Source organism: Mesocricetus auratus, unplaced genomic scaffold, assembly GCF_017639785.1.
Source record: "Mesocricetus auratus isolate SY011 unplaced genomic scaffold, BCM_Maur_2.0 Super-Scaffold_100714, whole genome shotgun sequence".
Lineage (NCBI taxonomy): Eukaryota > Metazoa > Chordata > Mammalia > Rodentia > Cricetidae > Mesocricetus > Mesocricetus auratus.
This window is the reverse complement of record NW_024429270.1, coordinates 273,462-300,108: the sequence shown is the minus strand read 5'-3', so window position 1 is coordinate 300,108 and position 26,647 is coordinate 273,462. Positions and strand designations below refer to the sequence as shown.

Sequence of the window (26,647 nt, the reverse complement as noted above, 5' to 3'; positions counted from 1 at the left end):
ACTCTGCCTTGTCCCCTTTCCTAAGAAGGACATTCTCACATACTGGTCAGAGCATTTAATGGCAGTAGGCCTTAATAATCCAGGAAGGAGGGAGCCAGTCCCCATCTCCTTGTCCCCACTCTGAGCCCCACACAGGAGATGCCAGCAATCCGACGCTCCAGTTCCATTGTGAGTTGGGTGCACGCCTTTGATCCCAGCCCCATCAGCCTCCATTGTTAAAGTCTCCTAGTTAAGGCTCTGCAGGAAGTCCACCAGCAGATGCTCTGGGAAGCCGAAGTCCATCTGTAGCAGCAGGAAGCCCTGCAGGAGACAGGCGCAGGTATGCTAGCTCCTGAGCCTCCAGGAGAGAATTACTTTCTAGTAGCCACCAACAGTCATCTGAGCGAAAGCTCAACCAGGAATGGTTTAGATCAGGTTAGTGTGTGGACATGTCTGGGTGTGTGTATGGTGGGGGGCTGTCTTGATTATTAATTGATGTAAATTGGCCCAGCATAGTATGGGCAGCACCATTCCTGGGTGAATAGTCCTGGCCTATAGAAGAGTTACCTTAGCATGAGCTTGAGTGGACCCGCAAGCAGCATTCCTTCATGGTTTCTGCCTCAAGTTCCTGCCCTGACACCCCCCAGTAATGGACTGTAACCTGTAAGCTAAAATAAACATCTCCTCCTCTGAGTCGCTTTTTGGTCAGAATGTTTTGTCACAGCGATAGAAACCAAACACGAACACTATCCGACTGTCTGCCCAAGAGACGGGGCTGGAGACGACTTCATACTCACGTCACGACTGATGATCTCGGGGTTGATGATGTCGAAAAGATCCAGGCCTTTACTGTTAATGAGGGTTGTCAAAGCCACCTCCAGCCCTAGGCAGGGGAGGGAGCCAAATCAGCTCTTCTTAGGGAGCAAGGCCAAGCCCCAGCGGGAAATGTTGGAAGGGATGGTGTTCTGTGAGTCTCTCTCAGTCACCCTGCTGCAGCTGTCACTACCTAGTGGTCACTCCTCATACCGGAGCTTCTCAGTGCTCTTCACAGCCACAGATACAATCTCCCTATCCGTCTGTCTCACCACCTGTGTTATTCATTTGTTCCTTTAGTTTTTTGTTTTTCTTTTTTTACATTTATATGCATTGGTGTTTTAGCCTCTATATGTCTGTGTGAGGGTGTCAGATCCTCTAGAACTGGAGTTACAGACAGTTGTGAGCTGCCATGTGAGTGCTGGGTATTGAACCTGGGTCTCTCTCTCTCTCTCTCTCTCTCTCTCTCTCTCTCTCTCTCTCTCTCTCTCTCTCTCTCTCTCTCTCTCTCTCCTAGGTCTCACTAAGTTGCCCAGGCAAATCCTGAACTTGATCCATAGCTCAGACAGGGGTTTGCCTCCCAAACAGATGTCATCACAGGCCTGCACCATCATATACCCAGTTCCCCTGTAGCTTTAGCATCATCATATTGATGGGGAAACTGGGGCTGAGAGAGACCAAGGCACACAGGTTAAGTCCAGTTTCTCTTCTTCCTGTGTCTAAGCCATGGAGATAGCAGATATTCAAACGAAGGTGCAGCCAACTAAGCATCCCTATGTGGAAGGGAACACAGGTCCTCTTGTAAGGTGCTCTTTGCACAACCCTGCGTGAGATGCTGCCATTGGACAGAGATCCTACAATGTCAGTGTTCACAGGGAATCTGGGGAATCAGTAAATCGGACGTTCTCATTTTATAGGAAGGGAAACTGAATCTTGTCCTAGGCTCCCACTAAGTGGCAGCCTCCAAGCTGCCAGGATATTTTCTGACATATCCTGTTGCCTTTGGTGGACCTGTGTTCTTATTTTTATTTTTTTTGAGACAAGGTCTCTCTACATACCCCTGGCTGTCCTGGAACTCATTATGTAGACCAGGATGTCCTTGGACCCATGGAGATCTACCTGCCTCTGTCTTCCAAGCACTGAGTTTAAAGGTGTGCACCACCACACCTGGTTGAGTCCTGGGCCCCTAATGTGGGCTTAGCCAGCAGTGAAGTGGCAGAGGCAATGCTTTCAGTGAGAGCCAGAATCACCGTGTTACACATTGTCACCTGGGAAGAGACGGAGGCCACCCAATGGACTTGTGAAGCAGAGGTGCTTCAGGCTCTGCTTGGGAAGGGCCTCTGCAATGAACAAGCTGGAAGTGGGGACAAGGTGAAGCCAGACACCCACCCCGTCCTTTCCTGGAGCCCGCACTTACGAGACATGACCTCGGGGATGCCTACTGTGGTGATCATCAACTGCAGGAAGCTCTGGATGGACGCGGAGTCCTGTCAATCAGATCACAGGAGTGCTGACCCATGAGGCAGGTGGCTAGAAAGTCTCCACAAGCACTCATGCCCACGCCCCCAGGAAAGTGCATCTGAACCCATACCCTCTGCTCCTTCCCAGAGGTCCCTTCTAGGCTAGCATCGCTACCTCATTCCACAGAAGGGAAACTGCTGTCTAGGGAGAGGCTACCTATCCAGTATTCTCCTGCCTTCTCATTTAAGTCTACCCTGATCCCATTTCTGCAAAAACAACGTTTCTTCTGGCAGAGAGCAGGAGAAAAGTTATACAAGAGACCCAATTTCTTTTACAGCCTCTTCCTGTCTTTCCCCAGAACTTATTTCTTCTAAGACTACCTACCTCATCCATGTTGGAGGCCATCTTTGGTTTAATCCTGAAATCAAGAGAGGAGAAGAAAATGGAAAGTTAGAACGGCCCCATCTTAGCCTAACATGCTGACGTATACCCATAACCTATCATTCTTGAGCCTGAGGCAAAAGGAAACAGGTTCCTGGCCAGCTTGGAATATACAGTGAGATCCTGTCTCAAAAAGCAATGGCTTGAAGCATAACTCATCAGTGCAAAACTTGCCCAGCAAATGAAAGGCCCTTGGCTTCATCCTCAGCACCCAACCACATATGCAAAGAAAGGAGGCGGGGTGAAAACCTGCCCTCCTGTGGGCATCCTCCATTCTCAGTGTTCTTCTCCTATGTCCAAGGCCTCCACCCTTAAGAACCCTCTTTATATTTGCCTTCCAGCCACCCAGCTTTTGTACTGGGCAGGCCAGGCCCTCTCTCCATACTGATGTTTCTTCCTCCCGATGCTGACATTAGGGAGGGCTCTTTTCTCCCTGCAGACACTCCTAAGTTCTCAAGGGAACCAGCCACATGCCCCGACCCAGGTCCCAGCACCATGCTTGACCCTACAGGACCAAGACATGTTTTCCAAGTCCACCCTCTTCCTCCAAACCAGAAGACATACTGGAAATCCGCAAGGCTTAAGAAGAGCTTTTTCTTGGAATAGGAGGCCTGGATGGTAGTAACGATATCCTGGGGAGAGAAACCAGATGCTGTGATTCGGGCCCTCCTGGAAGCAGAGCTCTCTGTCCTCTGCACTGCACAGAGAGGCATAAGGAGCAGCGGGTCCTGCCAACCTCTGGGAGGAGGCTGAGCTACTGGCCTTCTGAAAACTGGAAGGCTGGAGACATAGCTTTAGTGGTGGAGTTCTTGCCTAGCATGCCTCAGGGGCCACCCTCAGCACTACAGATGGAAATAAAAACCAAACACGAGTCACAAAAAAACAACCGATTAATTTACAGGATAAAAAAGAGCCATCAATAACCTCCGTGTTCTATGGATAGCAGGAAAAGGCTTCAAAACAAAGAACTAAAAGAAACTATGTTAGAGAATCAAGTGACACTATGAGACATTTTTCATCAAGAACATCACACAAAGCAATTGTGTTTAAAAGAAGAAAAGTTGGGGGAGCTGGGGAGATGGCTCAGCTGCAGAAGTGCTTGATCTCAGCACCCACATTAACAGCAGGGCCTGGAGCAGGCAGTGGTAGCATGCACGCATGCACGCCTTTACTCCCAGCGCTTGGGAGGCAGAGCTAAGGGAATCTCATTTTTGTGAGCTCTAGACTCAGTGAGAGACTCTGTTTCAGAAAGTAAGATACAAGCCAGGTGTGGTGGTACACACATTTAACCCCAGTGTTCAGGAGGCAGGGGCAGGCAGATCTCTGAGTTCTAGGCTAGTCGGGGCTATATAGTGTGACCCTTTTCTCAAAAACGAAAACAAACCACCAAAGGGAAGGAGGGGAGAGGGAGGGAGGGAGGAAATGGTACAGAGCATTAGAGAAAAAAACCTGATGTCAACCTCCAGCACTTGGACGCACACACACGTGTACACACAGGAGCGTATACATATGAATATACAACATACACACAGATGAAGGGAGGGGGGCAGGATAGGGCTGGAGCTGTTCTGTGGTGGAGCACCTGCCCAGGACACACAGATCCTGAGTTCCACAGCAGAGGGAGGGGATTGAAAAGGTAAAACAGAAACAAGTTCCCCAGCACCTTCAGCTTTGGACTTAGGACCCTGGTCTTGTCCACACACCCAGCTGCTTCCTCCTGGTAGGTCTGAAATGACCAATGACCAGGACTTTAGAAAACTACTTCCATCTTCCACCTGCAACGCAAAAGCCATTCTCCACATCCAGTGCTGGTAGCTGGACGTGCTTGTGTTTTCACACTCAGGGAATCCAGGACCCTGGATAGCTGCATCTCCAGGACTGTTCCCATGGTCTGAGCCCCAACATTAGGAACAAGGAGTATGTTGAAAATGCATATAAGCTAGACATTATGGAGATGGGCCCAGAAATCTGTGCCCTCCCAGCCTTCCTGGGGCAAAACATGTGAGTGTGTGAGACCCAGGTACAAATGGCCTTCAAATAACCTTGACATTGAGTTCAAGTTACCTAAGCACCTTTACTGTGCATACTTATCAATTTTATATCTCTGGGCAAAAGTTTTATAGTCTTTTGCTTGGATACCAGTAACTCTTTCTCTACCCACTAGGCTATATGCTTCATGTGTCAGGATTCATATGGCCTGGGCCATGGTAAGAACTTAGTGTATAAGGAATGTAGAAGTTATTAACTCAGAGACAAACATGAGCTGAGGTCCTGAGAAAACGTCCTCATGCTCCAGGCCTCCAGAACCACCTCTATCAGGAAGGGGTAAGCCCACTATTTCTCTAGGACTCCTACCACCAGAACTCACTTTAATGTCCCCTCAATCAAGACAGCCTACGGTGCCAGCCACGTAGTCCCCTCCCTCCCACCCTACCCAACAGCCTGCTGCGTTTCCTCCTTCACCCTGTCAGCCTACAGACACACTCTCACTCCAAACACCCACACTCAGTGTCTGAGGACCTAACTAGTTCAGTTTTCTGGAAGCTTTCCCATCCAAGGTCCTGGGTAATAGCGGGACATGAAGGCCGCTCATGTGCATAGCCGAGTTCATAGAGAAGAGGAGAGTCCAGGAGTGGAGAGGGGGAAAGTTACTGGGGAAGTCAGGGGAGGAGGGTAGAGTGTGACATCTGGGGAAAGGGGATTAATAGGTGTCTACCGTGGTCTGACCTAAGGTCTTGGCTTGGCCATACTTCAGTCACCTCCATGTGAGATAGGGTGCCACTCTGGGCACTTCCTTCAAAGGCAGCATTTCTCTGATAGGCTTCACTGCTTTTGCCTTTAAGGTTTGGGGAGGGTGTATTTTTTGATTTAAGGGTGTGAGGTTTTTTTTTTTCAGACAGGGTCCCCTGTGTCGCCCAGGATTATCTTTAACCCACAATCCTCCTGCCTAGCCTTCCAATGTTGAGATTATCAGAGAAGATGCCATGCCTGCTATCTTTAGAGCTTGAGCTACTAAAAAACACTGAGGAGATCTTGAAGAGCCTTGGAAACCAGACTGACCTCAGCTACTTCATTACAACTGACCTAGCTAGCATCCAAGCTCCTGTTTCTGAGGTGGTGAGACCTAGTCACTCAGAGAAGGCTTGGTACCCAGTCCCCGCCTTGCTTCATGTGGTTATGACACAGGAGCAGTGCCAGTGTGTGTTTGATCATGGGTGCCACTCCAGACCCTACATGGGATCTCAGTGCCAAGTCCAGCATGTATACACTTTTTTCCTAAAACCCACAACATGGGGAAACTGGAAATCCATGTGATCCTAGAGGCTGTGGACAGAGGCGGATGGCGACAACGTTTTAGACCTAAATGACAATCATCTATGTTCCAGTGCTCCAGTTAGGGGGATCTTGGTAAAGCTGAGGCGTCTTGTCGGCCACTTCCTGGTTCACACCCCACAGTTTTGATGATCAGGAACCGTGGGTAGGAAACAGTGAATCCCAGTAGAGATGGTGAAAAGAACAGACAGATTCTGGCGGCCACCAGATCTGCCACAAATCCCCACACCCATCTTACCTCTTCAAAAGTGTGAGTCACAGAATCTTGCCCATCCTTATGTGGGAAGAGGAATTCTATCACCACGGGAGAACTGACCACGACACCCTTGTTCTGGCAGGAGATTGTGGGCCTCCCCGGGCAGTGGACAGTGACTCGGCCTGGGCTGGTGAGGAAGGCACTGAACAGCTGTGGAGAGATGGGGCCATCAGAAGGGCTGTGGCCACTGCCCTCGGAGACTGGAGGGATCAGACCGACTGGAGTCCCAGGCGGATAGAGACAGCTTGGGGTGGTCGCTCAGGCTCTGGGCTATACCTCAACACTAACTTAACAGTGACACAGAGAGACATAGGACTTGGGCTGGAGAGACAGCTCAGCAGTTAAGAGTGCTGGCTGCTCTTCCAGAGGACCCTGACATAGTGTCTGTAATCCAGTTCCAGGGCATATGACTTCCTCTTCTGAACTCCATGGTCACCAGGCATGCATGCTATACATGCAAACATGCAGGCAAAACACTCACACACATGAAATAAGTAAATCAACACGAAAGTTTTAAAAGTAAGTTAATACTCTTGGCCCCCTCGGACCCTCAGTTTTGTCACCTGTATGGGGGAGAGAAAAAACTGTTACTACCTTGCCCACCTTCTCATGGGAGGAACACAGTGACTTAGGTTTGTGGGCCTCACTTTCCTGGTCTGTGAAATGGGGGTGTCAACTGTGAGGAATAAATGAGATCACCCACATGCAGAGCTGACAACTGGTCCTACTGGGGACCCAGGAGAGGCGATGAAAAGAATAGAGAGAGTTTTTTAAAGCCAGGCATGGTGGCGCACACCTTTAATCCCAGCACTCAGGAGGCAGAGGCAGGCTGATCTCTGACTTAGAGGTCAGCCTGGTCTACACAGCAGGAAAGGCAGAAATTGCTTCTAATAATATCTGTGGTGACCTTACTAACTTCAGCTCTGACCACAGCTGGCTTCAGCAGAGCCAAACACACATGGTCTTTGCCAGCAAAGCCCAACACTTGCTATAGAATCCCCAAGCAAAGTGTACAATTGTAACCAGAGATGTGACAGGAGAGAGGGACCACCAGGTCAGGGTGCAAGAGTCTTGGGCAGAGGATCTGACCTAGGCCAGGAGGTGGGAGATGGAAACGAATCAGACAGAAGGGGGCGGACAGAAGAGTTAGCAGAGGCCCTGTGGGTGGAGCTTAGCCCGCATAGGAAGGCAGTGGGCAGGGCAGGTGGGCAGAGCTGCAGGATTGGCTTGGCAGCTTCTAAATGCACTACTCAGCCAGAGAGTGCCCCGAATGGGAAGCTTCACTTAACACATAGTGGAGCTCAAAATAAAGAAAGGGTGATCCTAGGTTCTGAAGGCAGGCTTCAGATGAGAAGCGAAACGGTATGCAGAGAAGCCCCGAGACGCAGGAGAGGATGTGACACCAAGGGGCACATGTCCCTGGACTTCGGTGTTCTCAGAAGTCGCTGAGGTGTACAGCTGGAAGTAAGACACTTCCCTTCTGTGGAAAGAATGCTGTAACTACTCCCACCCAAAGGAAGCCACAAAGAGGTTCAAGTCAGATAGAGGGTGTAGATTAAAGAAATACCCAAGCATGGTGGTGAGGTCAGCAAGATCAGAAGTTGGAGAGCAGCCTGGGCTGCACATAGAGTTTGAGACTAGTGTGAGCGAAACCCCGTCTTCAAACAACGGCAGCAGCAACACAAGGGGTAAAATGAGCAAAAGCAAGCCGTGCACACAGGACTGAAGGACAGATTTGTAACTGAGTCTGGCAAGGTGCAGGACAACCTGAGCTGAACATTTAACATAAAAATGCACCTTGTCGGGATTTTTTTTCCCAACCTATAGAACCAAGTCAAGGCTGGTCTGTGTTTAGCTTACTTTGGTCTTCAAGGACATTTGTGTGTGCTTTGTGGTGCACGTGGAATCGAGTTAATCATCGTCAGAGTAGTTTTCATCAGATTGCACTTAAATATGCCTAAAATAATCCCTCAGGGTCAGACTCCAGAGGTTCGAACCAGCACCTACTACTGAGTCGTATCGAACTGAACTGTCTTCTTGCTTCCCACTGCTTATCTCTCTGCAGCCCGCTGAGGTCACAGAGACCCCGTAGTAGCTGGGCCTGGTTGGGGATGGAGGCAAGGGGAAGTGGACAGACTCTACAACAGTGTGGGTACCATGATGCCTCTCAGTGCGGGCATGACGGGAGGACAAACCAGAGGTTTGCCTATGTTCAGAGTTCCGAGTTCCGTCTCTGGAAAGAGGAAGCAGTCTAGGCTGGGAAGGGAAGGCAGGAACTTCAGAAGGGGAGGGCTGTCACTGCTAGGCCAGGGAGACCCCCCACCAAGAAGGAGCAGGAGGGGGTGAATGGGCACAGGGACAGAGGGGAGCCCTGTTGGGGCCTCTCTGGGAGAAGCAGTTGCATAGAGTCCCTGGGTTTGTGGGAAGGGAGACGGTGGGAAACTGGGAGAGTCTGAAGAATTTGGGGTGATGTGGAAATACCTAAGTAACCACCACAGTGGGTGGGAATGAGTCCATCAGAGGCTGGAGGAGTTTGCCCAGAAAGGTCCCTTCAAGGGCAATGGTCCCTTCAAGGTTTGGATTTTGCCTTGAGAATCAGGTTTACAGACATTGTCACCACTTAGCAGAGGGAAACTGTGAGGTCCAGAAAGCCCATGGGTTCAGAGTCAGTAATGAGTAGTCACCATTCTGTTGTCTGGGCCCTCTGAGAGAGCCTGGGGCTAATCCTGGGGTTCCATTCCACCCCCAGACCCTATGGATTTGGTATGGGGCAGGGATATGGGGCATAATCTTTAGAGTCATCACGGCTGGCGCACAGGTAGCCCTGCCATTCGCTGGGCTGCCCAGTGTGAGAATGGCGCTCAGAGCAGTGACTGGATGATAAGCAGAAGGCCTTAGCTCGCTCGGGTTAGACACCCAGGAGCTTGTCCTTGCTCATATGCACTGCTGAGACTGGCTGGAGACAGGAGGGCTCCTGAAGCAGGGGCAGGATCGGGGTACATAAGCTAAACCCCAAGCTACAAGAACTTACCTCTGGAATGATTTCCTGGTTAGGGTTGAAGTGCCAGGTCTCCAGCACCGCCTACAAGAGAAAGGGTGAGGTTACTCCTTAGAAAGACACCGCAGGCATGGGGTACAAGGTCATGGATTGGACCCCTCCTGAAACAGCCCCAGATTAGATCAGGGAAGGGTATAGTGTAAGAAACCCTGACCTAGCTGGAGGCTTGTGACACCCAGGCTGCGGGACCTTGCAGTCTTCCCTCTAGGAGGCCTCGGTCTCCCCATTCATTCACTGGCAGGTGTGGACCGTAAGTCAGCTCAGCATCCGTGAAAGGTGCTGGCTTGTGAGTGAGTCACCTCTTCTGACCCAAGCTACCCAGGACAAACTACCTGTCATCTCAGGCTTCTTTGTATTTCTTACTTTTGGTTGAACACTTTTACATACTGAAAGTGGCAGCATTAGTCACCTACAGCCAGTGCAACAAAAATGGCAGCAGCACTGATGTTAAAAGCGGGTAACTTGCATAATTACAGTGTGCCAAAAATATCTGTAGTTGCATCTGCCTGTCTGTTGTTTCGTTGACCAGTGACTCTTATACACCACACATAGAGGGCGCCAGTAGCTGCTAGAATTTAATATTGTGGCTGCACCTTCAGTGGTCCATGGCTCCTCTGACCAACACCCAGAGCTCCCTTTAGGCTCTCCCATCCATGGGTGGGGACGGACACATACAGACCATCACAAGCGTGGTTGTCCCAGCAGCCCACCCCGCCTCTTACCCTGAACTCCGCCTCTGCCAGACTGAGCTGAAGGCGACCATCCTGGAAGGCGACCTTGGCTAAGGAGTCGAGGACTTGCTCAGAAAACCAGAAGTAGAGCATCCGGGTGTCCCCCAGCAGCGTGGGTGAGAAGGCAGGGAGGGGGAGCGCCTCAGAGATGTTCTTGTAGACGAAATGGCCCTGGAAGAAAAACAGCATGTGTTTCTTCTCCTTAGCCCTGCTGGCCTCTGGAGCTAGCCTCAGGGAGAAGAGTGGAACTTTGGAAGGCAAAGCGTCTAGTCAAAGACAGATGGGGAAACTGAGGAACAGCTACACTCAGTTTCCTTCCAGCCACTCATTCAGTGAATACAGCTAAAGTGCCTGATATGCTCCGAGCACAGTGTGAGGTGAGCCAGGTAGGCTCGGGGACCGCTTCACAGGCTGAAGCTCCGCCAAAGACGACAGTCGGAGCACCTGGACTGTGGTTCTCCAAGTTCCCACTCTGGCCACCAGCCCTGAATCTCCAGGGAGCTGAGAGTCAATGGCCACTAGTCCAGTCAGCAGAGTGAGGAAGACAAGTCACTTCTAGTTCCTTCCCAATGACAAAAGCCACAAGGGAGTGTTGGCTTCCCTGATCGACGCTTTTGAGGAGGACAGAAGACAGATAAGCATTTTGTAAGGAGACCAGTGCTGGACAGGGTGTGGGACCCCCTGGCACCTGCAGAGGCCATGGGTACATGGACTGAGGTCCTTTTCTGCCCATGTCATAAAACGCCTTACAGGTGTGGTGAGGGACACTTGGCTTACCCGGGATAAAAGTTAGGAGAAGGTGTGGAGAGTAAGGACCAAACCCAAGACTACAACAGAAAAAGTCCTGTCCTCTCCTAACACGCCTACCTTGTGATGGGACTCAAGGTGGGTGGCCGTGATGACGGGTGATCTTGTCAAGGAAATGTCCACCTCGACGTCTCTGTCTGAGATGATGCTGGCTGTGGGGAAGTGGGGAAGCAGAGGTCAAATGGACCCTGTGGATGGGGCCGGCCCTGGTTGAGGTGTTCTTTGTTCCCAAATGCTCCAGAGAGGAGCTCCCATCTGTGGAACAGTCCCAGGCCAAGGATGGACACTACTTGGCTCTTCTCACAGCTGCTGTCTGTCTGGGTAGCTCCATGCTGAGGCAGACCTTGTGGAAGAAGGGTTCAGAGTCTAGGCCCTGCAGATCCAAACTGTGAGTGGCAACAGCAGACGGTGTCCTGACCTCCTCAGGAACTCTTGTTCTCCCCTCCGAGGACAGCATCTACCTCGGGGCCGTGTTCTTTCCATTCATTTGTGCAAAAGTGTGAGAGAGTGAGATTGTAACACTGTGAGCGATTCTACTAATCTTTCTTCCCAGACTTCTCCCGGGTCCAGCACGGCCTGCAAACGCCTCCCACAACGGCGTAGACAGAAAATGCTCAGCCTCTGCAGCCCCGAGGGTCTCTGTAGCCACGAGTCCCACTAGTTGGTATGGACTCAGATGTAGGTATGGGACCCTGACCTCCCAGCCCATCTGAATTCTGTGTCTCAAGCAAAGCCCCACTCCTGTAGGCTGGCATTCCATTCCCTGATGGGCAGGGCCATCTTCATGTTCCCCCAGAAGCAGGAAGTTCCTGATCCAGGTTTCCCCAGTGTTGGTGGTGGGGAGGGGGAGGCAGCTGGATGTATGTCCATACTGTGTGGCTACTCTGCATCCTGGACAGAGGCTGGGATGCTGCCAGGGGCACCTGGAGCTGTGTGCAGGTCTCCCCTCCTAAGTCATCCTCTGCAGGGGTCTCCAGGGCTCTTGACTCGGGGCTTCCCTGCTCTTACTGCCCTTATTCAGGGAGCAAGGACTATGTGGCCAGGCGCAGTACTCAACTGCTAAAGGACCAGTTGTTTCAATCCTCTCTTCCACTTCTTGCTTGGGGTGTGGGGAGTGTCCTGCCAGCTTATAAGCTAGTCGTCATTAGTAAAACGGGGCTAGAAGCCAACTGTTGGGTGACTAGGAGGTCAACCAACGGTGGCCCTGTCCATTAGTACCAGACAGGGTACTTACTCCTCACAGCATCCAGTCCTCTCTCTCTGTTCCTCCCAGTGACATAGGAATGCCCTTACTGGACAGCACAGTCCCTGTGGTTTCCTGTACATGGCACAGCCTTGTGTTAGTGCCATCATAGCGCAAGGCCTGATGAGAAGGTAGGGTGAGACTGCAGCCCCTCCCCTCAGCGAGACCTCCGCCTCACCATTCATCCATTTGCTGCTGAATGTGTCGTGGCTGCCGGGCTTAGCAATAGGAGAATGGGATGCTGATAAATCTAGTTGTGGCAATAAGCGCTGGCAATGGCCCAGCTATTGACTTACTTTTTTTTATATTTCCATTTATTTTTTAGTAAGTTCTCTGGTTACCCTGTGGGGTAAGGTGCTGCTATCACCTCTCAATTACCAATAGGGAAACTGAGGCTCAGAGGTTCAGTGTCTTGCCCAAGGTCATCTTGAGAAGCTGCATTTCCAAGAGGAAGTGACTCTCAGTTCAGCAAAAACCACCTAAGGCTGTGGCCGTGCCAACGTCACACAGTAAACCATGAAGACAGAACTCACCAGCCCTTGTCTGGACAAAGTCAGCCATGATGTTGGAGATGACGTTGATTTCCTTGCAGACCTGGAGTAGACAGCTCAAGCTGTTTATCAGGCAGGAAGGGAGGCCAGATAAGAGGCAGACAGTGCCTCCATCTAGTGGTGTCTGAATGGCTGCACTGGGAATGGGTACAGGGGTGGGGGTGGGGGGAGGAAGAGCCGGGAGAGTAGGAAGCCTGTTCCAGGGCATGACTCTGGTCTGGCTTCACCTACCTGTCCCTTCAGGACCAGCTTCAGGGTGAAGGAGATTATATTTGTGAACAGCTGTTTAATCCACCCAGGCCTGAGGGGACCAAGCGTCACAGTGGGTCTTCACTTGGTCATGTGCGCGAATTGAGTACCTACTGTATGCTGACATCCAGGGCTCCTCTGCCCTTAGAGTCCTTCAAGGGCTCAGGAAAGAGACATTAGCATCCCCACGTCACAGCAGAGAGCCCTGAACTCGGAAGGCCTGGAACCCACATCAACCACATTGCCACCTCAGGCTTTCCCCAGAGGGCCACTTCCTGTCACACTTTACCTTCAGTGCCCATGGACATGCTGGAGTTTGCACCCACACGTGAGCCCATGTGTTAAAGGGCCGAGAGATGGCTCTCGCCAGTTCCCAGACAGCAGCTCCCCTTGCTAACCACATCTGTCACTGACTGTTCCTGGGGCTTCTCTGAGCCTTGGGCTCCCCTCTGTGCAATGAGCTTAGAGCACCCTTTACCGCATAATGTATTCTCAGTAATGGAGCGGCCGTTGCTGTTGCTGCGTTTCCGGGGTCCACTAATGGGAAGGGACTGGAAATGGCACCTCTGAGCAGGGGCACCCTAACAGACCTGGGGTATAGAAGGAGGTCTTGGAGATGGTGACTTACTCACGCTCCCCTTGGAGGTGCAGGAGCAGCTTATGGAAGGAGATGGAACAGTCGGGGGCATCAGTCCGTACATGGCCAGAATCACAGCCTGCAGAGAAACCAACACCCACCAGGGTAGCCTGGGCTACAGGGCAGGACTCGTCCTGCAAGCTCTCCCAGCTCGCCCCTCCGAAGGCCTCAGAACACCCCTCTACTTGGTCTTCCATCCCTGCAGCTTGGCCCCCCACCTTCCCAGAGGAGCCAGCATACTCAGTTGCGTGTTGATCTGGAGGTCAAAGGCTGACTCAATCTCAAAGTCAACCGACTGTTCAATGTTCAACCTGTAAAAAGCCAAGGACCAACACCCTCACCAAACTGTCCCTGTGTCACCAAGAGGCCAGCAGGTGGCTCAACGGATAATGGGAATGCTCACCCCCAGGCGCCCTTGTAGCCATAGTTCAGGGTCCCCTTGAAGATCACAGATGCATTCTGAATGGAGACATCGACAGATTTGGCCTCCACCAGCTCAACCTGGCTGCTGGCAATGGACAGGTGGCTGATCTGGATGCTGTGAGGGCAGATGGTGGTAAGGAGGGGGCACTAAGGGCAGAGAGGGGCTGCCCCTGTCTCTCCACATGCTCGACAGACCCCACCCTGTCCTGTTGTCCTGGTGCTAAATGCACCCTGGAGTCACCCCAGGAGCCTGGGTCTCCCAGAAAGCGTCTAAGGTTGTTTCTCACTTTGCCTAAGAGGCTGGGGAGAGTATTAGATGGGATAGCAACCTCCACCGAAATCACCTCCTAATCAACAGAGGGGGCCATGCAGCTGTGGGAGCCTAAGTCACCCAGGCTGTAAGCTAATTACAAGCCCCACTGTTGGACAGTGGGAAAGGGAGGCAAGAGTAGGCGTGTGAGCAGGGAAGATGGGCAAGGATGTAGCCTTGCTGGTCTCAGAGACAGAGGGGTCAGAAGCCTGGGCTCGGGTGGCCTCTGGAAACTCCACAAGGCAGGGTACCCTGTGTCCCCTGTGACCTCGGAAGAGTCCCTGCCAGCACTTTGAATGTCACCTACTGACACATGCCCTGCAACTGTAAGACAGTAGGCTTAACGCCACCGAACTTTTGTTGTGATAGCAAGTAGAAAATAGGCACAGCTTTCTAGAGGTGACACCAGTGGAGGGAGGAGGGGACCTTCCATGTGAGGGAGATCTTGTGGCCCACCTACTGTCACAGACGTGGTGTGTGCTCTGAGGGGAGAACCTGCGTGTCCCCGGGCTTCATCTGCATAGCCACACCAGGAGATTGTCACTGCCACAGTGCTGGGCTGAGGCAGAGTGTCCCGGAGAGTGTGTATGGCTTCAGAAGACTTCTCTGGAATTTCATCTTTGACCTGCCCCGCTTGTGTAACATAGGTCTCTGTGACAGATGCTGTCCGTGAAGAGCCAGGCATTGTCACTTGGCCTCTGGTGTTCTGTCTTTCTCTGGCGTGTGCGCCACTCCTCTGTGCCAGCTGCCTTTTGGTTTGCTGGTTTGAGACAATCTCTCACTGGTCTAGAGCTTACCACCCAGGTTAGGCTGGCCAGCCACTGAGCCTCAGGGGTCTTCCGATCTTCATCTTTCCAGTACTGTGATTCCAAGTGCGTGCCGTCACACCTGGTGTGTGTGTGTGTGTGTGTGTGTGTGTGTGTATGTTCATGTGGGTGTACGCATACGTGGAGGCCAGAGATCAGTGCCTTCTTTGGCTCCTCTCAACATTGTGTAGAGGACAGGATCTCTCATTAAGCCTGGGACTCACCTATTGTCTAGGCTAGTTGGCTAATGAGCTCCAGGGACCTGCCTGACCCTCCTTCAGTGCTTGGTTACAGGCTGTACTGGCTATTTTTATGTTAACACGTGCTAGAGTCTTCAGAGAGGAGGGAGACTTCGTTGAGAAAATGCCTCCATAAGATGAGGCTGTATAGGACAGCCAGGGCTACACAAAGAAACCCTGTCTGGACAAACACACACACAAACAAAAATCTGGCTGTAGGAGAGCCTGTAGGGTATTTTCTTAATTGGTAATTGACCACCTCTGGGCTGGTGGTCCTGAGTTCTGTAAGAAAACAGGCTGAGCAAGCCAAGAGAAACAAGCCAGTAAGCAGCACTCCTCCATGGTCTCTGCACGAGCTCCTGCCTCCAGGTTCCTGCCCTCCTTGAGTTCCTGTCTTGATTTCCTAAGGAATGGTCAGCAATGTGGAAGCATAAGCCAAATAGACCCTTTCCTCCCTAGTTGCTTCCAATCATGATGTTTCAACATAGCAATAGTATACCTAAGACATAGGTAACATGTTCAGCTTTTTCAGGGGTGCTGGGGATCTGAACTCATGTCCTCTTCATGTGTGGTAGGCACCTTATAGACTGAGTCATCTCCCCACACTTTTCTTTCCTCTTAGATCTTATTCTGCTCCTTCCATAGACAACAGGGTAAAGAATCCCCATTGCACACAGTGATTCCAGTCATAGCTGATCCCCAATCCCCGGTTATACAGCCATGCCTATGCAGGTGACACTTAAATAAAAATGAAATCTATTCTTGGGCAATCTGGTCTGGACTGCTACTAATGTGTTGAAGGTGTTCTCTCTCTCTCTCTCTCTCTCTCTCTCTCTCTCTCTCTCTCTCTCTCTCTGTCTCTGTCTCTCTCTCTCTTGGTCTCTCTCTGTCTCTCTCTCTGTGTCTCTGTCTCTGTCTCTCTGTGTCTGTCTGTCTGTCTGTCTCTCTCTCTCTCTCCCCTGGAACTTGCTATGTAGACCAGGCTGGCCTCAAACTCACAGAGATCCTCCTGCCTCTGTATCCTGAGTACTGGGATTAAAGGCGTGCACCAGCACACCCTACCAGTTGTATCTCTTTTTAACAACATGCAGGACACTTTTGCGGCCTCTGGCATGTTGTGACATAGGATATGGATGTCATCCTCATAGAAACTGACACTCAAGGTGTCCCTCGCACTCCACCTGTAGCTGTCCTCGGAGTGGAGTTCCAGCACTGTTAGCACCACCTAGTGGCTCTAAAAAGGGGCAGGTTCCTGTTCCAGCATAAAGCTGGTCACTGTGCTGGGTTTGTTTTAGGGGGTCTGGGGAAGAGGACTTTGGTTTTAAACAAAGAGATAAAGCCCAAGAACAGTGTTTTCCCTGGGCTTGGAGCCTTAGACTCACAGAAAGTTGAGTCCCGGGAGCTGAGCTACGGCTCAGCTGTGCCTGCTGCGCTGTGTGCAGCCTAACCTTCCGTCTCCTCTTTCTTATTGGTTAAGCTAGGCACTTAGGGAGATGCAGTCATGAAAATGCAAAGCACAGCTTAAAAAGCATCAGGCCCACAGCCTGATCTTGGTCCTGACCATGATCCCAATCCAGTCAGAAGACCGGCCTGGCCAAGAAATCTCAGCATACTCCCTTTGCCTCATCGACCTAGCACAGATGGAAGCAGTCCTCGAGGTCCGACTCCTACAGGGGCTGCAGGGGAGGTGAGCACAATGCCAGTCACTCTGGGGTCCCCTACACTTGGACAGATTGAAAGCAGGGGAAGGCACATCGTGACAGAGCCTCAATCGTGCTGCTCCTCCTCCCTGGGCCACCATGTGTCCCAAGTTCTTCCCTGCCAGTCCCAGCCCTGCCACTCACTTGTGCAGACCATACTTGACTCGGCCAAGCAGCATCATAGACCTCTCACCCGTGATGTCTGGGTAGGAGGCCCTCTGGAAGGCTGTCTGGATGACCTTGGCTGTCTCCTGGTTCACTGGAAGGAGAGTTGAGTGAGAGGCTGTCCAGCCTCTCTGGAATGAGGCCCTGCCCCCAACAGGTCTCTGGGTGAGGGTGGGGGTCCCCTCAGGAAACACAGAACCTCTTCCCCAGATTCTGTCCACACCCAGGCTATAGTTCCCCAAGCTTAGTAAGGCCGTGGTTCTAATCAAAACAAAACGGCATCCCCCAACTCCAGCTGCACCCAGACCCCTGGCTCCCAATACGACTAATATGGGATATTCTGTGTAGACAACACAACTTAACCTTCCCATATCCTCATCGCGCTGAGTTCCAGAGAGAGCAGGAGGGCTAAGGTCTCATAGCAGTTGGTGACACAGGTTAGCCTCTGTCACCAAGGACACATGATCCCCAGCTTTGTCCCTAACCCGATTTCCCTCGGGTTCTCAGAACTAAAATTGACTCAGGATCCTCTGCAAACCGTGCATGCAGCTTTTTGAAATCTAGAGGGCACCGGCAACCTTGCTCTTGAATGTGAAGTCAGAGGAGAAAGGGGGGCCCTGCCTCTCACCTCGCTGTCACAGCTCATCCCTTTCCCTCTCCCCTCTCCTTCTCTCCCCCTCTTCCTCCCCACCTCTTTCTCTTGCCCCTAAGCTGCCAGGGTGCAGCTCGGCTCCAGTGCTGGCTTCTGGCCGCAGCGGACGTCCCTAAAGGACAGAGACGGGCAGGCACTTACACACCAGAAGTGCAGCCTTGGTGATGCGGCACACGATGCCTGCCTCGTAGGAGGTGCTGGTGGAGCAGGCACAGGTGCCTCCTAGCAGGGCCAGGCTCAGGAGCGCGACAGCTAGCATGATGCTTCAGTGGCAGTGGCCAGTGGCCTGGCGGGTCAGCCTGCGCTCCTATATATGTGTTTGCCCAGCCCCCATGAGGTTCTTCTGGGAAGCAGGGTTTTTCTGGCTCTAAATGTCCACCTCTTTCCTGCCCAGCATCTCTGACCTCCTCTGGGGTCAGTGCTGGGCGAATGACCAGGGGGCCCCACCCTCCGCTCATCCGCCCTCAAGCACCCACGCCCTTCTGTTGTATACTTCCCTTAATTTATGCCCTCTTCCAGCTTCAAATAAGTGCATCTAAACTTTACCTCTCACTTGCCATAAATAGAGAAGTCAAAATACAATGGTCATTAAATAACGGCATCCAGCTCTTGCAGGATCCTGCTCCCCACAGTGACCGGAGCTAGAGGTTTGCTGCTGCATGTCAAAGGGGCAGACGGGCTGCTTGGCTGGTAGGGATCTGAATCCCAGTCTCTCCTTTGCTGTCTTCTGATGATCTGACAGTAGCTTTCTGGAGCACTGAAACTGTACCTCAGAACCATCACACCACCTTCCACCGACAGCCGCCTGTACAGCCTGCTCTGTGGGATGCTTCGGTTAGAGAACACCGAATTCAGCTTCGCACACCCTTATTGTCTCGAGGAAGAGGATGAGGCCCAGATAGGGAGGGGGCTGGCACAGGTCACGTAGCAGTTGGTGGCAGCTTTTTCTAGACATCCAGGTCCTGGGTCCACATCCTTAAGGGTTTTGAAGACCCCCATTACCCATCCCTGAGATGCTAGAACATACCCTAGGCCCCCATGCTGGTCCCCACTCGGTCTCCTCAATATTCCCATTCCTGGGATCAAAGTTTTCTGGGTTCCGAGTCACTAGGGCTATCATATCCTTGCCTTCGGGTGCCAGAGAAGGAGCAAGAGGAGCACCGTCAGACCCAGGTTCATGCCAACTGTCCTGGAAGCCCCCAGAAGCAAAGGAGTTCTGTGCTCAATGCAGCTTTAGAGTGCCCACTCCAAGGGACAGGGAGCCAGGGGTCCCGTGGTCCAGTGGCTTCTCATGCCCTGGAACAGTAGCAGGAGCCTGCGAGCTGCAGGGGGGGCTGGGAGTGACCGGACCTCAGCCACAGCAGCTTCGTTCCCACAGTCAGGGCCCACCCTGGCCACCCTCCCTCCTTTGCCAGTCACCTGACGCAGTGTCGTTTACCCTGGTTGAGCTCTGGTGCTTCCGAACATTTCTCATATTCATCATATTATTATAAAAATGGGCGTGGCTGGTGGCTGTGTACACCTTCAATTCCAGCACTTGGGACGAAGAGGCAGGCGGATCTCTATGAGTTCGAGGCCAGCCTGGTCTACAGAGTGAGTTCCAGGACAAGCAGGGCTACACAGAGAAACCCTGTCTCGAAACACACACACACACACACACACACATATATCTATATATATCCTGCAAATGTAACTCAGGGTTTGATCCCCAGGACTGCATAAAACTGGTGTGATGGCACATGCTTATAATCCTGACACTTGTGTGGTAGAGTCAGGAGGATTAAAAGTTCAAGGCTGTTTGTAGGCTGCATAGCAAGTTTAGGACCAGCCAGGAGTACACGAAACCCTGTCTGTCTGTCTGTCTATCTATCATCTATCTGTGTGTCCATATATGGATTATATGCATATGGACATATGTAGGACTTAGGTAGTAGAGAAGATGTAGAGGGGAAAACTATCAATTCACTTGGGGCTGAAAAGACAGCTCAGTGCTTAAGAAGGCACACTGCTCTTGCTGAGGACCCACGCTTCTTGATTCCCAGTACCACATCAAGAGGCTGGTAACTGCCTGTAAATGCAGCTCCAGGGAATCCAATGCCTCCAGCTTCTGTGAGCACTGACACGTGCACACACACCTAGACATACAGACACACACCCACAGACACACATCCACAGACACACACATACAACACACACACACACACACAAAGATACACATGGACACATACACATATACACACAGACATACATGGACACATATGCAGATATACACACAGACACACATGAATGTCTACACGGACACACACATATACACACAAATGCAGACACAGGTGCACAGATACACACACAAACACACATGCACATTTAAAAATAATACATCTTTTTTAAAAAAAGAGATCAATTCTTAATCCCAGCACTGGGGAGGCAGAGGCAGGCAGATCTCTGTGAGTTCCAGACTAGCCTGGACTGCAAGAGCTAGTTCCAGGACAGCCTCCAAAACCCCAGAGAAACCCTGTCTTGAAAAAAAAAACAAAAAACAAAAAAGAGATCAATTCATTTGTTAATCCTTCCATTCCAAAACAAACTTATTTGGTAGGGATGTGTGTGACAAGACTTTAGCACCTCTGTATATTTATTAAACGGATAAATGTTCCCGATCATCCACTGTATGCAGGTCCTGGATGCAGAAATGGGAAACAAGACAGCTCATCCTCTCCTGGACCTGGAGGTTCACATGCACAGGTCCTGTTTCCACCTCTCAGACCCAGACATGTGGTTGCTGGCTGCATAGATTGCTAAAAGCCCTTACTAAGTGGTCCGCATGTGCCTCTGAGGTCATAGCTAAAGTGTGTCTTCACACAGTCGGCTCTCATAGTGAACACTGGTTGAATTGGGTGTGAACTGGCAAGCATGGGTAACTCACTCTCCATACATCTTATTCCATTCTTATGCTAACCCTGTGAGTAGTTATTGTTGCTGATGGCTTCTTGTCCCACCAGGTCCCACCCTTGAGCCCCAAAACAAACACACAGATGCTGTATTAATTATTAAACTATTGGCTGATGACTATGGCTTCTTATTGGCTAGCTCTGTCTTAATTATTAACCCATTTCTATTAATCTAAGGATTTCCACATGGTCTTATCTTACTGGAGAAGGGTCTGGGTGTCCGCACCTCTTACTCCTTTGTGGTCTACATGGCAACTCTCTGGTGGGCTCCCCTGCCTGCCTTTCCCAGAATTCTCCTTGACTCCTAACCCCACCTATCTTCTTGCCTCTACTGACTACAGGCCAAACAGTGTTTTATTCATCAACCAATAAAAGAAACATATATACAGAAGGACACCCCCATCAAGTTATTACCTATGATTCTCCATTCCATCCAACAGTCCGAGCTCAGGAAGACTCCTCCAGGTGACACAGCTGAAGGACATTACAGGGCTTTAAACCCCAAAGGCCACATTCTGCAGTCATCTGTAAATTGCCAGTAACATCCATCCTCGTCTTCAACGAGCAGCCACCAGGCAAAAGGTCTCTGACACACTGTAGGCAGTGAGACAGGTTTCCCACACCGTTCACACCCCATACAGCTCTCCCTGGTGACAGGCAAGGCTGCGGCCACTAAGAAAGAGTCTGTTGACCGTGTGGTGTCACCTTCTCCCAAACACAGGCTCCCACAAGTCTCTGACACTGGAGAAAGGGAGAACACAGGCTTAGTGACACGGTCTATGTGTCCACTGTGAGCCTCAGTTTCTTCATCTGTCAATTGGGAAGATGGCCCTCCCTGCCTTTTGTTCTACAGGACTAAAGGGGCAGGCCTCTATAAAGAGCCTCTGTGATGTCTGTATTTCAAGTTTTGTGGGTGTGTTAGCTTTCCAAGACTTACAACATATGACGTCTGATCCACAGGGGTCAAGAACTGCCCTGTTTTCACTGGAACCGACTCACCAGTTGCTGACACTCACAGCCCCTGGGAAGGAGCCAAGGATGTAGGGGCCTGGGCAGGACAGCCCACAAGGAAGGGCCAAGGAAATGGAAGGCAAGAACACACTCACTTGGCACTGTCTTACTCCAGCATCAAGGGTTCAAAGCTTCTTGGGAATAGGAACAAGCCAAGCCCCAGCTACCAAGATTTGGAGAGGTCAGCCTGCTTCTCCTGGGCACACTGCCTCGAACGAGGTTCATACCCACAGCCATGGTGAAGGCCCCTGCCTCAGCTGAGAGGGTGGGTGAGTGGAAGGTAGCCTTTAGCCCAGACATCCCTTCCTGGGCATCCCACCCACACAGGGGCCTCCAGTGTTAGGATCATGGGGACTTCCTGGGGCTATTGTCCTGATTGTTGTTTGTGTACAACTCCAGGGCAACAGAGGGCAATGACCCAGAGTCCCCCATCAGGGTACTATCGGTCATCGGACTAAACAGAGAGGTAAACTCTACACTCCTGTGCAAGCGCCTCACACCTGTGGAGTAGTACGGTGGGGAGGGTAATAGATTCAAAACAAAACAGCCAAACTCATAAAGGCGCACCGTTCAAGCTTGGGAGACTGTCTCAGTTCTTAACCCTGAAGGTCAGGCATGGCAGTGTATGCCTGTAACACCAGCACCTGGGGAGCAGAGGCAGTAATTCTAGGCTAGCGTCAGCCACATAATAAGTTTGAGGCCAGCCTTGGTTACATGAGCCTTTGCCTCAAAAACAAAAACAAAACAAACAAACAACCTCAGCCAAATGTCCCTGCTTCAGCTGCTCGTTTAGCTCCCTGGTGGTCCTTCGCCGTTGAGCAGACTCAGGGTCAGCACAATGGCTCCCTTGACGTCATGGTCACCTTGCGGTAGTCTGGGACTTCTGATGGGTCTCCAGTGCCCTTTCCCCTCTCTCTCGAGGCTAGTCCTGCTGGTTTTCAACTGGGTCCCTTCAGGATCGGCACCGGGCAGCTACAACCACAGCACCAGTCATGATGTCACAGACTTTCCTGGGAATATGTGAGAAGATGTCTGTCCGCTCTTGATTGGACCAAAGAAAGACTCCACCCAAGTCTAGGTGTTGAACCAATGAGCTGGGGTGGAGGCAGGGGTTTACTTACAAGGGCATGGATGGCTCAATGGCGTCTGTGTCACTTAAAAGCCCACACCAGGACTCCCTGGGGAATCTTACAAGCCCAGAACACCTCGATGACTGACAGAGAGCTGAAAAGGCCACAAGGCCCTGACAAATGCCATTTTGACTCTTCATCAGAGAATCCTGTCTTACTGGATGATAATGAATGCTGAGACCTCCTTACAGTGCTGGTAGTGAGTAATGGTTGAGGGCTCAGCCCCAAACAAGACGTCCATGCCCTCCGTCTAAAGCTCAGAAAACACTGAGAGATGGGGGCAGGAAAAAACAAGCGCCAGAAATAAGAGGAGGGCTACAAAAGGCCCTCTTCTAAGACACAATTGTAAACACAAACTCAAACTAGCTGGGACTTGTAGGGAGGAGGCAGGGGGTTGACGGAGATGGTAGAGAGACAAGAAGACAGTGTGCAGGAAAAACAATCAGAATGCCTTACGTACATAAACAAAAGGTCATAAAAGAAACTTAATTGACATTAGAAATAATCGTGATGAATAAATAAGCATGTTTTAGAGTTAAAAGGGTACCTGAGTCGAGAGTAGAGCAACCTGCTCTATGTGCTCAGTCATGTCAACAAGATCACCTCCTTCTTTGAAAGCAAAACTTGACGTTGAGAACATAGTACCACACTACTGCTGTCTGCGGGAAGTTTTATGTTACTTTCAGTTATAAGAACCCTGATATGTGAAACTGTGAGGAGTTGTTGAAGTCTGTGTACTCGCCGTGAAACTTTACTATCTTACCTGGAAAAAAAAAGTGAAAAATCCTGGATAATCGGTTAGGTTGTATTGGTGCTGTCAGAGAGAGGGAGCCGGGGTTTAAGTTGTATTGGTGCTGTCAGAGAGAGGGAGCTGGGGTGGGACACAGGGGTGAGGATGAGGGCAAGGGCAGCCTAATCCAGCATGGATGGGGGCTCAACAAAATCTGTCTTCCTGGAGCTCCTTGCCCAGCTCACAGGTCTCTATCTTCAATATCTTGAGGAGAGGCTTTGGAAACTTCATAAGTTTTTGATCCCTCTGGGTCATGTAAGTTTCGTGAACCTTAGTTTTCTTAGTCTTATAACCCTCCCTGCTCACTTCAGAAGAAAATGTTTCAATTTGGAGGCGATAGCTACTCTACACTCCACCCCTTCCTCCCGCCCTTACGTCCTTTCTGTCTGTCTTAAGCAATGCTTCCTCGACCTGGAGGGAAGAGGGTAAGATAGGTATCTGATTATTCACTTCCATTTATAGCTGAACACTGGGTCATGGCACCACAGTAACAGTCATTGATTCTCAGTAACTTGACCAGTCCAAAGTCTCCGCAAAACCCACCATCCTGTAGAAAAAAAGAAGTTTCTCCCAGAGGCAGAGTCTGCCAGATGTATTCCATGGGCATAAACACAAATTTCTGGAAGGCAATCAACGAACATCCCAGATAAATGCCAACAATAGACCAAAGTAAGCAGGGCCCAACTGTGGCTTTGTGAATCAATGAGTTTATTGGGGTTACCTACAGAATTCTGGATGACTTGAAGAAAAGTACGTCCATGTTGGGTCCACTGAGCCCACGCTCCTCCTCCATCTATTCAATGGTACAAAAATCACAGTCCTACACCCTAAACCTAGAAAGAAGAATCTGTGGCATATCTGGACCCAGAATCCAGGGGATTAGCAAGAACAGGCATCAGGGAGGAGGGAGAGCAGGTATCAGGGAGGAGCAAGAGCAAGCATCAGAGGAGGAGGAGGAGGAGCAGGAGGAAAATTAGCCAGGACACATGGGAAAGAATGATGTCATTGTTTACTGGGGAATATATGCTTTGTGTCCAGTGCTCTGGCATGCCAGGCCTGTAACCCATGACTGGAGGGAGCTTGGATTAAACAGAGTAAGGTCTGAAGTGGGTGACATTTAGAGTCCCATTCTAGGAGACTGTTGTGATGACCTCTGCTGGGAAAGTCATGGAGGTCTGAATAAGGTCTGTCCCCTCTGGAACCATGTTAGGGTCTAACCCCCAGCTTAAGACCGCAAGACAGGGCATCTGCAGAATTAGAATTGGGCCAAATCATCAGAATAAAACCCATGTGACCGAATGCTGCTTGTTTTATTGGGGGGGGCTGGGAAGGTGGGTAAGTCAGAATTCAGGTAATGGTGCTGGAGAGATGGCTTGGTGGATATAAGAACCCTGGTTGCTCTTCCACAGGACCAGGGTTCAATTCCCAGCACCCTTATGGTGCCTTACAACTGAACTCCAATCCCAGGAGGGTCTGATGCCCTCTTCTGGCCTTTAGGGGCACTGCATGCATGTGGTGCACAGATATACATTCAGTCAAAACACACCCATACATAAACACAAATAAAGGGGGTGGGGTGGGAACAGCCAAGTGTGGCAGCCACATGTTCCTGCACTTGTAACCCCAGCACTGGGGGGTGGAGACAGCTGGATCCCTGGGGCTTACTGGGCAGCTAGGCTAGGTGAATTGAGGAACTCCTGGTAAAAAGTGATGGACCCTGTTTTGGTTTGTTTGTTTGTTTGTTTTCAAGACTGTGAAACAGTCCTGGCTGTCCTGGACCCTGTTTTAAAAACAAAGTGGAAATCAATTGAGGAAGACATCTGTGGTGGGCCTCTTGTGTATACACACACACACACACACACACACACACACACACACAGAGGAGATGTGGCCATAGTGAGGCCATACGTACTTGTATACACACATGCCCATGCGATCCTTGTGGCTCCCTTGCCTTGAGACTGTCAGCCCGAAGGCAGCAGCAGATAAGCACCTTAATCTTAGACCAGGATGTGAGCCAAACCCAACCTGTTTTCTTGACAGCGTCTCCAGTACATGGTGTTTGTTAGCAGCAGGCAACTGGAACTAAGAGTAACAGGACAAGGGGTTAGCCAGCTGGGACAGGAAGGCCTCACTCCTGGCTGCAAGCACAGACTGGAGGGACAGGAGCTGTGGCCTCCTGTTTGTAACAAAGGCTGAGGGAGATGCCAGCATTCCTACAGAGGGTCAATGACCTAGCTCAAACTCAAGCTGGGTTTCAAGTACCAAGACTCAGGAGTGGGGCAGGAGCCTGGATGACTTGGGGTGGTCAATGGTTAGCTTCTCAGGCATCCCAAGCTGGTTATCAGACAGGAGAAGCTGGTTTGTGCAAATGACAGTAGAATGCTACTGTTAAAGCTCAGAGCTTCTGTGCTACTTTATTACAGTTTCTTACCATCGGGGCTCCTGGTGTGGTTGGCAGGTGACATGTCTGTAGAGTGGAAAGGACCACATGGTGGGGTGGGGCCCTGAGTCTCACCTCTGCACTAAGTAATGTCACCGGCTAGTTCACACCACAGTCGTCAGAGAAGTCTGAGTCCTGATTTCTGCCTTAACCAGCAACACCACCGATGAGGCATGCAGGAACCAGATCTTCTCAGGGTTCTGCCCTGCTTTGCAGAACCCTGGTTTCTTCCATTTCTACTTTTTCTTGTGATTCCGTTTTATTTTTGTTTTATGTGCATTGGTATTTTGCCTGTGTGTATGTCTGATCCCCTGGACCTGGAGTTACAGGCAGTTGTGAGCCGCCGTGTGGGTGCTGGGAATTGAACCAGGGTCCTCTAGAAGAGCATTCACTGCTCTTAGCCTCTGAGCCATCTCTCCAGCCCTGAACTTTTACTTCTAATAGCACCACTTCCAGAAAGCCTCCCCTGAC

The 26,647-nt window shown here is 50.9% G+C and overlaps 1 protein-coding gene across 1 annotated transcript; it reads right to left on the bottom strand.

Annotated features, from left to right (window-relative positions):
• Positions 1 to 40: 40 nt before the first annotated feature.
• On the bottom strand, positions 41 to 18,194 carry LOC101825761 (cholesteryl ester transfer protein). The gene is made up of 16 exons (XM_005078609.2): positions 17,996 to 18,194; positions 17,182 to 17,296; positions 13,963 to 14,097; positions 13,800 to 13,870; positions 13,551 to 13,638; positions 12,905 to 12,974; positions 12,656 to 12,716; positions 10,940 to 11,031; positions 10,064 to 10,243; positions 9,315 to 9,365; positions 6,266 to 6,433; positions 3,259 to 3,326; positions 2,638 to 2,671; positions 2,210 to 2,279; positions 777 to 862; positions 41 to 300 (listed from the first exon to the last, which is right to left on the bottom strand). The coding sequence occupies exons 1-16, from the start codon at positions 18,111 to 18,113 to the stop codon at positions 226 to 228; spliced, it is 1,482 nt and encodes a 493-aa protein (XP_005078666.1). The 5' UTR covers positions 18,114 to 18,194; the 3' UTR covers positions 41 to 225.
• Positions 18,195 to 26,647: the final 8,453 nt, after the last annotated feature.